The 12,794-nt window shown below is 34.0% G+C and overlaps 1 protein-coding gene across 3 annotated transcripts in view; it reads right to left on the bottom strand.

Moving 5' to 3' along the window:
• Nucleotides 1-12,794, bottom strand: part of LOC145288095 (deoxyribodipyrimidine photo-lyase-like) — a 118,830-nt gene that overhangs the window by 15,222 nt on the left and 90,814 nt on the right. For all 3 annotated transcript variants that reach the window (XM_080136152.1, XM_080136150.1, XM_080136151.1), the window contains exons 6-7: nt 10,334-10,532; nt 6,206-6,358 (exon numbers count right to left, since the gene is read on the bottom strand). In XM_080136152.1, the coding sequence (XP_079992278.1) occupies nt 6,206-6,358; nt 10,334-10,532 (352 nt within the window). The remainder of the gene's footprint in view (nt 1-6,205; nt 6,359-10,333; nt 10,533-12,794) is intronic.

Raw genomic sequence — 12,794 nt, 5'->3', positions numbered from 1 at the left:
CATTTCTTGTACTATCCCATAGTTTGTTGTGGTTGTTTAGGTCCCTCATTAGTATGAATGGTGTTGGTAGTTGTTGGATTAGGGCATTTAGTTCAGTTTCTTTTATTCTTTCACATGGTGGGATGTATAGTGAACAGAATGTTATTGTTTTATGAAATGTTGCGGTTATTGCAACAGCTTGCATGTTTGTTTTTAGGTTTATTTCACTGTGTGGGATGTTTTTGTTTATAAGTAGTGATCATCCTCCTGTAGCTATGTTTGAATTCTTGTTTATGTAGTTATATGAGCAGTAGTGTTTTATATTAATTGTATTATCTTCTTTTAGGTGGGTTTCTTGTAGAGCAATTATAGCAGGACAGAAAGTTTTTATAAGTTTATAATATTTCTTCAAAGTTGGGTTTGTTCGTCTTATGTTCCATTGAAGTATTTTATGAGCCATGGTTTGTCTTTTTCTGGTTTTAGACTGTTGGTGTTTATGTCTACGTCCATAGTTTCGATGTTTGCTTGGGTATTTCGGGTTTCAGATCGCAAATGGGGTCGCGGTGGGTGGTGGGGTCCTCATCTAGAGGTTGAGTGGAATCTGTTTATTTTGCTTTTATTGGTAGCGGTCTCGTGGGGTTCTTTTGGGGTCTGTTTATTTTTTATTTTTTTCTGTTGCAGGGGTTGTTTCTATGGATGCTGTTGTTTGGAGTTTAATAGGTTTTTGTGGTAGAGTTTTAGTTTGGAGAGTTTGTTTTATTTCAGTTATAATCTTTAAAAAAATCTTTACTTTCTGTGATGGCTTGTTTCATGGTTTTTTTTAAAGTCTTCTATTAATTCTCTCATTTCGTTGAGTAATTTCATGAATATTTCAATTTCAGTGCTTGATGGATTTGTTTTTGTTGTATTATTATTTGGTTCGAGGTTAAAAGTTAGGCTGTGTATTTCTTTTTGTTATCTCAGAGTATTTTTTGTTTTCTGCTAGTTTACGGGCTTCTTGGAAACTTATGTTTTTGATGTATTTTATTCTGAGAGTTTCTTTTTCTTTTTTCCATTTTTCACATTCCTTTGAGTTTGTGCTATGATTTTGATGGCAATTGGTGCATTTTGACAATCAATATGTGTTTCTTTGTCTCCACATCTCATGCAAGTTGGAGGTCGTGTACATCGATCTTTATGGTGCCCGTATCGATGACAATTGTGACACCTGAATAGGCTTGGTATGTAAATTTCAGTGTTTATTTTTTCATATCCTATTTTTATGTTGTTAGGTATTTGAGGAGTATCAAATGTTAATATGTAAGTGTTTGTGTCTATGATTTCGACGGATCTTGTTTTTATCTGAATTCTTTTGATATCAATGACGTTTTGATTTTTAAGATTATTTTTTGTTTCTTCTAAGGGGCACAGGGCTAGTTCGGGGCACCTGATTACACCTTTGCTAGTGTTCAATGTTCTGTGGGGGTAGGTAGAAAATGGTCACTACCCCATGAATCTTCTAAAACCTTCCAGTTATTGTCCGTGAAGATAGTAAGGTTCCCACAAAGATAAATCTAATGCTGAGTAGGTGCCTGAAGCGGAATGAAGGTATGTGTTGGATTTATTGTTTAATATGCACAAGTCATTGTCATTAATTTTTTTTCAAGATTTTTTCCTTTTTATCCAAGTATGCAGATCCCCATATATCGTGACTATTGAAATCACCTAACAGTAAGAAGAGTTTGGGTAACTGATTTATTATATTGTACAGCTCCGTTTCATTTATTGGATCCTGGGGTGGGATGTAGATAGTGCAGATATTTATAGTTCTGTGTAGTGTGGCTGCTGCAGCAACTTATATAATAGAAAGTATTATATAATTAACAGATTACATATTAAAATTTTTGTATAATTAGCAAATTATACAATAAGTTTAACAAATTATATATTAATTTAAATCATTATCTACTTGACAAATAATGTATTTGGCTAGTGCAAAAATGTTTTTATATATTTAGTTAAACGTCAAAAATGACATTTTTGCACCAACCTAATAATTTAAATTATTATATAACTAATAAATTATATAAATTATATAATTAAATTATATATTAATTTAAATTATTATGTGACTAACAAATTATGTTTTGTGTCAATAATGCTTGGGGCAACTGGTTATTGTTCCAAGTGCAAAAAGGTCAAAAGGTTGACAGATTTTAAACTCAATGACTTCCATCAACACGTGCACCTGTATGCTAGCAGGGGTTACAAGACAGGTCAGTGTATTTTGAGTGCAAACTGATTAACGAGGTTTTAACTCCCATAAATACACCTTAAAATAAATAGGGATGCACATGCGTTTTCTGGTCAGTCTAGAGTTCCAAGAAGATAAAAGACTTCTCATGGAGGCGGCAAGAGAAGAGGATACATTGCAGATAAACTGATAGCAAAGTTAAACTAAGGATGAGCAAAGAAACAGCGATGCAACTTCGACCATGGAACCGAATAAAGATACAATAGTCCAAGTAAATGAGATTTGTATCTGTTGCTTTGCATGAGAGAACTTTTGTTCCAGGTGTGCCAATGTCAGGACACAAACTACTAGAGGACACAACCAAGAGGTATGAAAGAAGATATAAAAGGTACATTATGTTTTGAAACCCCTCAAAATGGCTGATGTGCCATAAAAATGAACATTGACATGCAATATAAACAGACACCCTCTCCCCCACATCAATTATATATCCAATTAAATCATTATGTAATTAACAAATTATATATTAATTGAAACTATTAATTAACAAATTGTATAATTTTTTTACACAAAATATTTTTTTATTTTAGTTTCTTCTAAGAGGTTTGTCAACCATTCTTGGAGGAGCTGGAATCTGTTTACAGGAACACTTCAAGACAGGACCCAAAACGATATGAAATTTTATGTATTTTATTCACTCCCAGGTATTTGTCATAGCAGAAGGGAGTGATCGAGAATCTTTGACTTGCGCAAACCAGAACACATGACATGTGTCACATCACTTCCAGTCCCCGTTCGCATCTTTCAGTGCAGACTTAACCGGTCATAGAGTTTGATATGTTGTCAAAACATGACTTCAAATCTTTACTGTCCATTCATCGCTAGATAGATAATTATATAGATAGATGGATAGATATATAGACAGATAGATACACATATAATTAGATAAATAGATCTTCCGACCACTCGATTGTATCAGATAAAATTAAAAAAAAAAATGCAACAAGTCTTCAGACATACTTCTCCACCGTACAGTATATCGATACTCTATGGCTGACTGGGATAGCTTCCTTACATTTATATCTGATCTACCTCTGCATTCCATGTTTAAAAAGGATGTGTCCTCTATAGTATCAAACCTGACCAAATGGTTAATTGTAGGTATAGACCAATTCATACCATCCAAACAATTTCAACAAAAACCTAACAGCCAGCCATGGTTCTCTCCAGAATGTGCTGCTGCCATTGTGCACAGAAATCACTTTTTCCATAGCTACCAACGTCATACATGTATTGAGACTAAAGCTGCTTTCAGGACTGCCAGCAACCACTGTAAAAGAGTAATAAAAAATGCAAGAAAGTTATATGCTCAGCCCGTTAAATCCAAAGTAGCTGAGCAGCAGCTTGGTTCCCATCAGTTTTGGCAAATAGGAAGCAGGATCCTGAACAGAAGCGTGCGTTCTATCCCAACCATCATCAATGGACTTGAGGTCATCTCGTTAGCATCAGACAAAGCCAAACTATTTGCCATGAACTTTGTAGCTAATTCTACCCTATGCAACAAAGGCCATCAACTCCCCATATATGCCAAGCTAATCAAGAACCTTGATTCCAGTAAAGCAACTGGCCCTGACGGCATTCTAACCACTGTAAAAGAGTAATAAAAAATGCAAGAGAGCTATATGTCCAGTCTGTTAAATCCAAGGTAGCTGATCAGCGGCTTGGTTCCCACCAGTTTTGGCAAATAACAAATAGGATCCTGAACAGAAGTGTGCATTCTATACCAACCATTATCAATGGACCAGAGGTCATCTCGTCAGCGTCAGACAAGGCAAAACTATTTGCAAAGAACTTTGCAGCTAATTCTACCCTATGCGGCGAAGGCCATCAACTCCCCATATTTCCTCCTATAACACAGAACACGCTAGGTAAAAGACAAATATTCGTGCATGAGGTCGCCAAGCTAATAAAGAACCTTGATTCCAGTAAAGCAACTGGCCCTGACGGCATCCCAATTATAGTGTTAAAAAAGCTTCAACCAGAACTTGCTCCCATATTTACGAAACTGTTTAAGCGTTGCCTTAAGGAGAAGTGCTTTCCAACTCCCATGAAGACCTCATCAGTTTGCCCTGTATTTAAGAATTCAGGTGATAAGTCATCTCCCTCTCAGTACAGACCAATAAGTCTCCTGTGTGTTATAAGTAAGTTGCTGGAATCCATATTAAATAGAGAAATAGTCAACCACCTCAACAGAAACAACCTTCTTAGTGACACACAATATGGTTTCCGCTCTGCAAGATCTACCGCAGATGTGCTGAGGGTTATATCTCACAGGATTAGTGAATCTCTTGACAAAGGCTTCCTTTCTAGGGCAATTGCTCTTGACATATCAAAAGCCTTCGACAAGGTATGGCATAAGGATCTACTTCACAAGATTTCCAGCTACGGTATAACTGGAAATGTCTTCTCAATCATTAAATCATTTCTCTCTGATAGGCTCATAAGAGTAGTGGTCGATGGACTAAAATCAAAGGCCTGCAGTATTAATGCTGGAGTCCCTCAGGGGTCAATCCTGGGTCCAACTCTCTTCCTGATCTACATTAATGACCTCCCTAAACACATACTTAAATCATTCGTTGACATCTATGCTGATGACACGATCATCTACGGCAACACATCAAAAGCTGTAAATGACAAAGTTCTTTCTGATTCTCTCTCCTCTGATCTCGAGCACGTGGTTCAGTGGGGGAAGACGTGGCTGGTTACCTTTAATGCATCTAAAACCAAACTCCTATCCTTACATCATCAACGCTCTGATCCCCATCTGGCATCAATTGGGATGGATGGCTCTCGTCTGAGAGTTTTGACAAGCTTCTGGGTTTGACCTTTACTTCTGATCTGAAATGGAACACGTACATCAAGTCTGTTGCCAAGGTCGCTGGAAAGATGGTGGGATCCTTCTACCACTCCAGAAGATATCTCACTACTGATGCAATTCTCTATCTATATAAAAGCCAAGTACGTCCAACGATGGAATACTGCTGCCATATCTGGGCAGGAGCTGCTAAAAACAGCCTGTCCTGCCTTGACAGAGTACAAAATAGACTTCATGGCTTGGTGGGGGATGCCCTTTTCTCTACCCTGCAACCTCTCTCCCACAGAAGAGACGTTGCGAGCCTATCCTTGTTTTATCGTTATTTCCATGGCAGGTGCTCGTCTGAACTCCAATCTCTGGTCCCCCCCTCGCCAATCTTTCACGAAAAACACCCGTCTAGCCGAATCCACTTTCAGTAATTTTCCCCACTCTTTATCTGTGCCTAAATCAAAACGTGGATTCCATGAAAAAAGCTTCTTTCTTAGAACTGCACGCCTGTGGAACTCTGTTCCGTCTGCCTGCTTCCCACCTGACTACAACTTGGATGTCTTCAAGTCCAACGTTAACAAATTCCTAATGAACCGCCCCCTTAAGTAAACACTTCATCAAATCTCCACACTAACGTAATGTACGTACTTGCAATAACCCTTATCCCTGAGTGGCTTCCGGGCCTTGATAAGTGGTCGTCTATGATCCCCTCTCGCCAATCTTTCATGACAAACACCTGTCTAGCTGAAACCACTTTCAGTAATTTTCTCCACTCTTTATCTGTGCCTTAATCAAAACGTAAATTCCATGAACAAAACTTCTTTCTTAGAAGTGCACGCCTGTGGAACTCTCTTCTCTTGGATGTCTTCAAGTCCAACATAAACAAATTCCTGATAAACCACTCCCTTAAGTAAGACGCTTTATCAGATCTCCATTAGTAACGATTACTATGATATTGTCCCATTGATTACTGTACATGCAATAACTCTTATCCCCGAGTGGCCTCCGGGCCTTGATAAGTGGTGACTTCCATGTTAAAAAAAAAAAAATAGAAAACAGATAGACGGATGAACAGACAATTTACTGATTCTCTAACAAATAAGAAAATAAAAAATAAAAAAAGAACATACCATCGAGATTATCATAATTCTTTTGATAGTAGCAAAAGTTATCAGATAATTCACTTCGAACGACTGCCTCTTCAATAAAAACATCAACACTGGCTTTGTATGATTTTCCTAACTTTTTCACCATTAAGATACATCTTTGGGCAGAAATTTGACCTGTTCAAAAAAAAAGAGATGCAGTCACACCATAAATAACTTGTAAAAATGCATCCTAAAGAAAATGCATTCACGATTTAAAAGTCTAGTCAAGAATTGTCAGTTAATGTACTTCCCAAGTCCCGGTGAAGTGCTACCAGAAGCATTGACAAGGCACATTGATTCCTTCACTTTTTTCTCATACACCTATATCTCCCCTGTTCATGTACTTTTTTTTTTATTAATACATTTTTCTAACTGTTCTTTTTTTTTTTATTATTTAAGGATCATTGAAAAGTTGTTTTTTTGTTGTTTTATTTTAATTGGGAATTATTGAAATTAGTTTTTAAAGAATTATTGAAATTAGTTTTATTTTTAAAGAATTACTGAAAACACTTTTTAAACCTTTTTAAACTGTTTTGGGAATATTATGTATTGGATACATTTTTTTTATGATGTTCGAAACTTTTTTTGATTTTTACAATTTTATTTTTATACTTTCATAAACATATATGAATTCAAATAAACTTATTTTTAAAATGAAAAAAAAAATTTTATAATTTCATAAACATATTTTTTTTTTAATTTCAAATAAAATAAAAACTATTTTTTAAATTTTCTTATTAAAAGTGTAAATGAAGACTGTGTTATTTTTATCTGTATAATTTTGTTAATTTTTATTGTATAATTTTGTTAATTTTTATTGTATAATTTTGTTAATTTTTATTGTATAATTTTCAATAATGGCCTTTTCTTCTATTTTATTTCAATAAATCGCTTCACAATAGAAAAATACTGAACAACAATAAAAGTGAAGCAACTGATTTGCCTTGTCACCAGTTCCAATAGCACTACACCAGAAGTTAACCATGTTAGCTGACTATAACCAAATTGTCAATAGATAATTTTTTAAGCAAATTTGACAATTTTGCAATTCAGCACACATATTAAAAGGTTTTCTATCTTGTGTTTCCCCCCTATTTCAATGACCAGTATAGCACAACCATAATTATGGTCAATTTTTCACATTACACCTTGTGTTAAATAACTGCTTTAATTACTACACTGAAAGTTATAGCAATTAATTTATGTGAATATTTCTCATGCAAAAACAGTCCTCATTTGTTAACTTGATGTGGTGCGAAAATATATTATTCAAATAAAGAGTTGTTTTTTGAACAAAATATTAGCTTACTTCTTTAATTAAACACTAATCTTAAAAATAATACTGAAAAAACTTCATTTACAAAAACTCTTATTCCTATCAAATATTACTTTCCTTCCAGTGTTTGTGTACAAACATTATTTACAATCACCTCTAAATGAAAAAAAATGTTTAAATACAAGTTTAAATACAAGTATATTGCTGCATTTCTTGAATGTTCATTATTATTATTATTTTTTTAAAATTACATTTTCACCCCAAACAAGGCACATTGCCAATTCGATGTAGGTGGCTACTATCAGGGACATAAGCTACAGGGGTACTGATCTTTAATGAACTGACATCTATTCAATGTAGCTGCCTTCAGCCTCAATTACAACCTCGATACAGGTTCGAAACTGGGAACATGCTTTTTCCACAAACACCGGTGGGAGCTTGACGAATACTTGGTGGATGGTGGCGATCAGGCTGGCTTTGGTGTTGTGGGACGCTATGTTCTCAACGTACGACCAGCAGCTTCAGGTTAGGAGTGGAAAGGGGAAGGGTCAGTGAGAGAAGGGTATAAAGTCGTAACATTCATTTTGAAGTCAAACCTGGGTTTCTTTAGACTTGTGGACTGGCACAGAGTCCTGATTCCACACCCAGGGTCTGCCAGTGGTTACCTGATTGCACCAGGGAATCACCACACTCTTCAGCACACTTTTCAGGTACACTTTGGTGTTGACTTTCAAGCCGACTTCGAAGATATGATGTGGCATGATGTTATCCTCACTTATAACCACACCAAATACCATAATTGTGGCTGGAAACTTTGTTTTCATCACCCCAGACATGTCCCTATGATTCAGAATTGCATTTTAAGGGTTCTGGCAATGGTCCTGTTATCATAATTTCAATCGGCAGAGAGCATGAGTTGTACAGCAGCGCATCTCTGATTTCGTTCGTTGAACATTGTATCACTTTTAGACATGATAGAACGTTCCTATCGCTCTTGGGATTTGTATTCAACTAGCCAACTAGTAGATGGTCTGCAACAATAATAATAAAAAAAAAAAGTTTTTATCAAATGGAAATGGAATCAGTGGCGGCAATTTTATTGTTCTGCCCTGTAGAATGTGATTATGTATGGAAGTGAAACTTGGTCAGTGAGGTTTGAGGACATGCATTGCATGGAGAGAGACGATATGAGAATGATATGATGAACCCATAATTGGAATCTGAAAGACGGGCAGAATGAAGTCAGAGAAGATTAAATCTGGACGGTATAAGAGATGTGCGCAGAAGACTTTGATAGCATGGCAAAGCAATTGGCCTGACAATATTCCAATCATAGTGTTTGAAAAGTTGCAACTGGAACTAACTCCTATTCAAGGTGTTCAAGTGTTACTTAAAGGAGGAATGCTTCCCATCTGTTTGGAAAACATTAAGTCTGCTTAGTATCTAAAAATATTGTAAATCTGTCATCTGCATCTTAGTACAGATCAATCAGTCTCCTGTGTGCCATGAGTAAATTGTTTAAATCTGTGATAAAGTTGTCAACCACCTCAGCAAAAACAATGTACTTGGTGACAAGCAATATGGATTTTATCCTGCAGTATCAACAGCTGATGTGCTAATTGTAATATCACACAAGATCAGTGAATCTATTAACGGAGCCTTCATTTCTCGAGCAATAGCTAATGACATATCAAAAGCGTTTATAAGTTTACTTTACAAGCTTGTTAATTATGGGATATCTGAAAATATCTTTACCATCAAATACTTTTTCTTTGATTGGTTTATAAAAGTAGTCGTTAATGGGCAGAAGTTGGAAGCACATAGTACTAATATTGTTGTGCGTCAGGGATTTATTCTGGGCCAAACCCTCTTTCTGATCTCCATCAATGATCTCCCAAATGACATTCTAAAATTTTTCATTGATATTTAGGCACCTGGCACAACTATGACAACATTTCGAAGGGCATTAATGATCAATATCTTACTGATTTTCTTTGCTGACCTAGAACTCATAGTGCAATGGGGAAAAAAAGTGGTTGCAATGACATACTCCACAAGAAAAACAACGAAGAATCACAATTATGTACAAGTCTACAAGTGAAATAACTAAAACAAAATCCCTGAAACAGTGCATATTCTCTCCAGATAACAAGACATTAGGAAACCAAAATGAAATATTTCACTAATGAAAACAACTGATAAACATCAACATATTCTTTCAAAACGCAATATCTTCTGTTGTCCGCTTACTTCAGTTTCTATTACTATTGCAGTAGCCAATTCTTTTCAATTTCTTCTATTCCGGTAGCAAATTTCATTATATACTAGCAAGCATTCTGGCATTGCCTGGTTGTAAAATATGCATAAATATTATATTTTAATTAATACAAAAACCAAAACCTAAAGACAATAACTATTAGACCAGTGTGACATCTTTTAAAAGGTGTTTACAAATTACTTATTCTTAACTTAAGTAATCTGTAATGTGAACTATTCACGCATGCACATTCATAAAACAGTTAGAAAATAGATAAAAATCCCACATATCAACTTTTTTATTTTGACCCTTTAGCAGACCTTATTTCCAGATGAAAATGGATCACAAAGTTTTCCACATATGTGAATATCCTATATACCAAATTTCAAGTCTGTAGAAGATTCATTGAGTATATAGGTTGAGAAGTGTCCTCACACACACACACATTCTCATTTTTATAGATAGATAGGAGAGAGGGAAATAGAAAGAGAGAGAGAGAGAAACAAAGAGAAATTTAAAACAAAAAATTCAAAAATTGCTTTGTGTGAAATGAAACAAATTTCTGCGATTTACTCACCAAAATGTAACCATGGAGAAAGATTACTCAGACTCGACTTTGTTGGATCATTACGCTCGGTGGCAAAATGCTTCAAGCGATTATTGCAAAAGCTTTCCAAAGTTTTCAAGCCACTTCTTTCTCCTGGAATTGCCCAATCGACAGGTTTTACTGAAGTGTCCATCTTTAAGTTCTTTCTAACAGACACCCAATCAACAGGCTGCATTTGAGATTTAAAAAAAAATGGTTTTTAAAGTGTTGTTGAATTAAATATAATCATAGTTGTAGTTAGCTTGAAACTTTGTGATGATATTAAAGAATAGTTGTATTAAAAGCTGTCCTAACGAGTTAATTCAACATTAGATATGTAGCAGTCACACGCACACGTAATACATGATCATTGGTTATAGTTCGGTTGGCTAAAACAGGCTTGTTCAATCTCGCATAGAAATACATTAGCGATTCAAAAACTTTTCCACATGCTCAGACTTTCTGAATTTTTGCTTAGCTTAGTTCACGCTTAAATACAATTCGGTTCCAATCGAGACATCAATGGAAACGCACGTGATTCATGTTACTTTGGGAGGAGAGGAGTTAAAAATTTTAAACTTAATTACATTTCTACTTTAATAAAAGCCTTGACGTCTTCCTATATTCCTTTTTTTTTTTTTTTTTTTTACACGGTGGTCACTTCCTGTTAAGTAAAGTTTGGTACTTTATTGTAGAAAAGTTTTTTTTATCTCTCTCCCATATCGAGATGTGACACAAAAGTCGGAAAGTGGAAATTGAAAATCAGCACTCTGAGAACTCTGACTTGCAAATAATGCCCGAGCAGCCCCGTTAGCACTCCCCAGTAGGGGCATATCATGTGATTAGCAATGAATTAACCAGTTATCAAAAGGACCTTGAGGATAAGCAGCCCATTGTAAAAATTGACAGATTGCATTTTACATCTTTTAAATAGTCAATGTTTTGAGATGGCTACCTTCTTGAAAGGAAAACTATTTTTGTTTGCATATTTGTTGTTACTAGCTACAATCTTTCAAATAAATGGTTTTTAAATGGAAACGTTAGGGTTAAAAAGATGGTTATCATAGGAGTGAAACTGTTTTAAAATAAGTTAACCTAATGTTGTCATGTGTAAGTGCATTAAATTTAACTTGACACAGAATTTAATTTAAAAGATGGAGAAAAAAACTTGATGTCTAATGCTGACGTAACACAAAAATATCATTCAAAATAGTTTTAGATTAACAAAAACATGATTTACTTAAAAAAAAGATTAACTCTAATTGGAATTAAATCATCACCCCACCAAAAAGAAATTCAAACAAAATCAATAAATTAAACATGTAAATTGCGAGTGTATCTTTTGCAATAATAAAATTAAGTAAAATTCAAACAAAATCAATAAATTAAACATGTAAATTGCGAGTGTATCTTTTGCAATAATAAAATTAAGTAAAATTCAAATTTTATGCAAAAAAGTATTGTTTTAATAATTATAACTAAGTAATTTGTTTTTTTTTTTTTTGTTTTTTTTTACTATTATGATTTAAAACTTCTTAAATTTTAATAATTATTGAGAAGACAATTTATAATACAATTAAGAGAAGATAACTCGTGATACAACTAATCATGATTAATGATTCTATGGAATTTATAATTAAACAAAAACAAGGACTAACTTTAATGCCAGTATGGTGATTAAGAATACTGAAATTACAGTGAAGATCCTAAATTCATTTCACCTAAAATGATGGCAGTCAATGCACTAAATTAGGTCTGATCTTGTGATATAATCAAATAACAGTGGAAAAAGCATGTTTCTAAGAATTTAAAAAAAAATACAATTATACAAGTTTGCATAATTTAGAATTCTGTTTTTTTTTTGTTTTTTTTTAAGCATTGTCAAGAAAATCCAAACGCTTATTAGAAAAAAAAAACGTTTTTTAAGAATTAAAATGACATTTTTTATCATTAACAGGAGCTACAATTTAATTACCAGTTATCATTAACAGGAGCTACAATTACCAGTTTTATCCACGTTAAAAAACGACTGGTGTCTAACTCTGTCCCGTGGGGAGTTTTCTTCATCTGTATAATTTACTGTTAATGATTATCTTTAAAGAAATTATATCAATTTTAATAATATTAAGAAAAAATGTCTATAAAAAAAATAATTGCCATTCTCAGGTAAATATTCTTTGAATAAAAAAAAATATCTGTATTTTTTAATGTTGTAAACTTAAATCTTTAAAAAAGATCAATATTCTCTTATAATGTAGATAATTTTTTAAATAAAAAGAATAGAAAGATTTGGCTTTTAAAACAAGTTAACTTGATGAGTCAACAGCATTCAATTTTCGAACAATTAATGTTAAAATTTATAAAGCCTGAATTCTTATCTTAGTTACACCAGCTAATTTTCAGTTAACTATAAATTTGACGATCAGACAATCTTATTGTTTTTTAAATGGTT

Source organism: Euprymna scolopes, chromosome 11 (genome assembly GCF_053919585.1).
Source record: "Euprymna scolopes isolate OS-2025 chromosome 11, ASM5391958v1, whole genome shotgun sequence".
NCBI lineage: Eukaryota > Metazoa > Mollusca > Cephalopoda > Sepiida > Sepiolidae > Euprymna > Euprymna scolopes.
The sequence above is the reverse complement of the archived record's forward strand: the minus strand, read 5'-3'. Positions and strand labels throughout refer to the sequence as shown.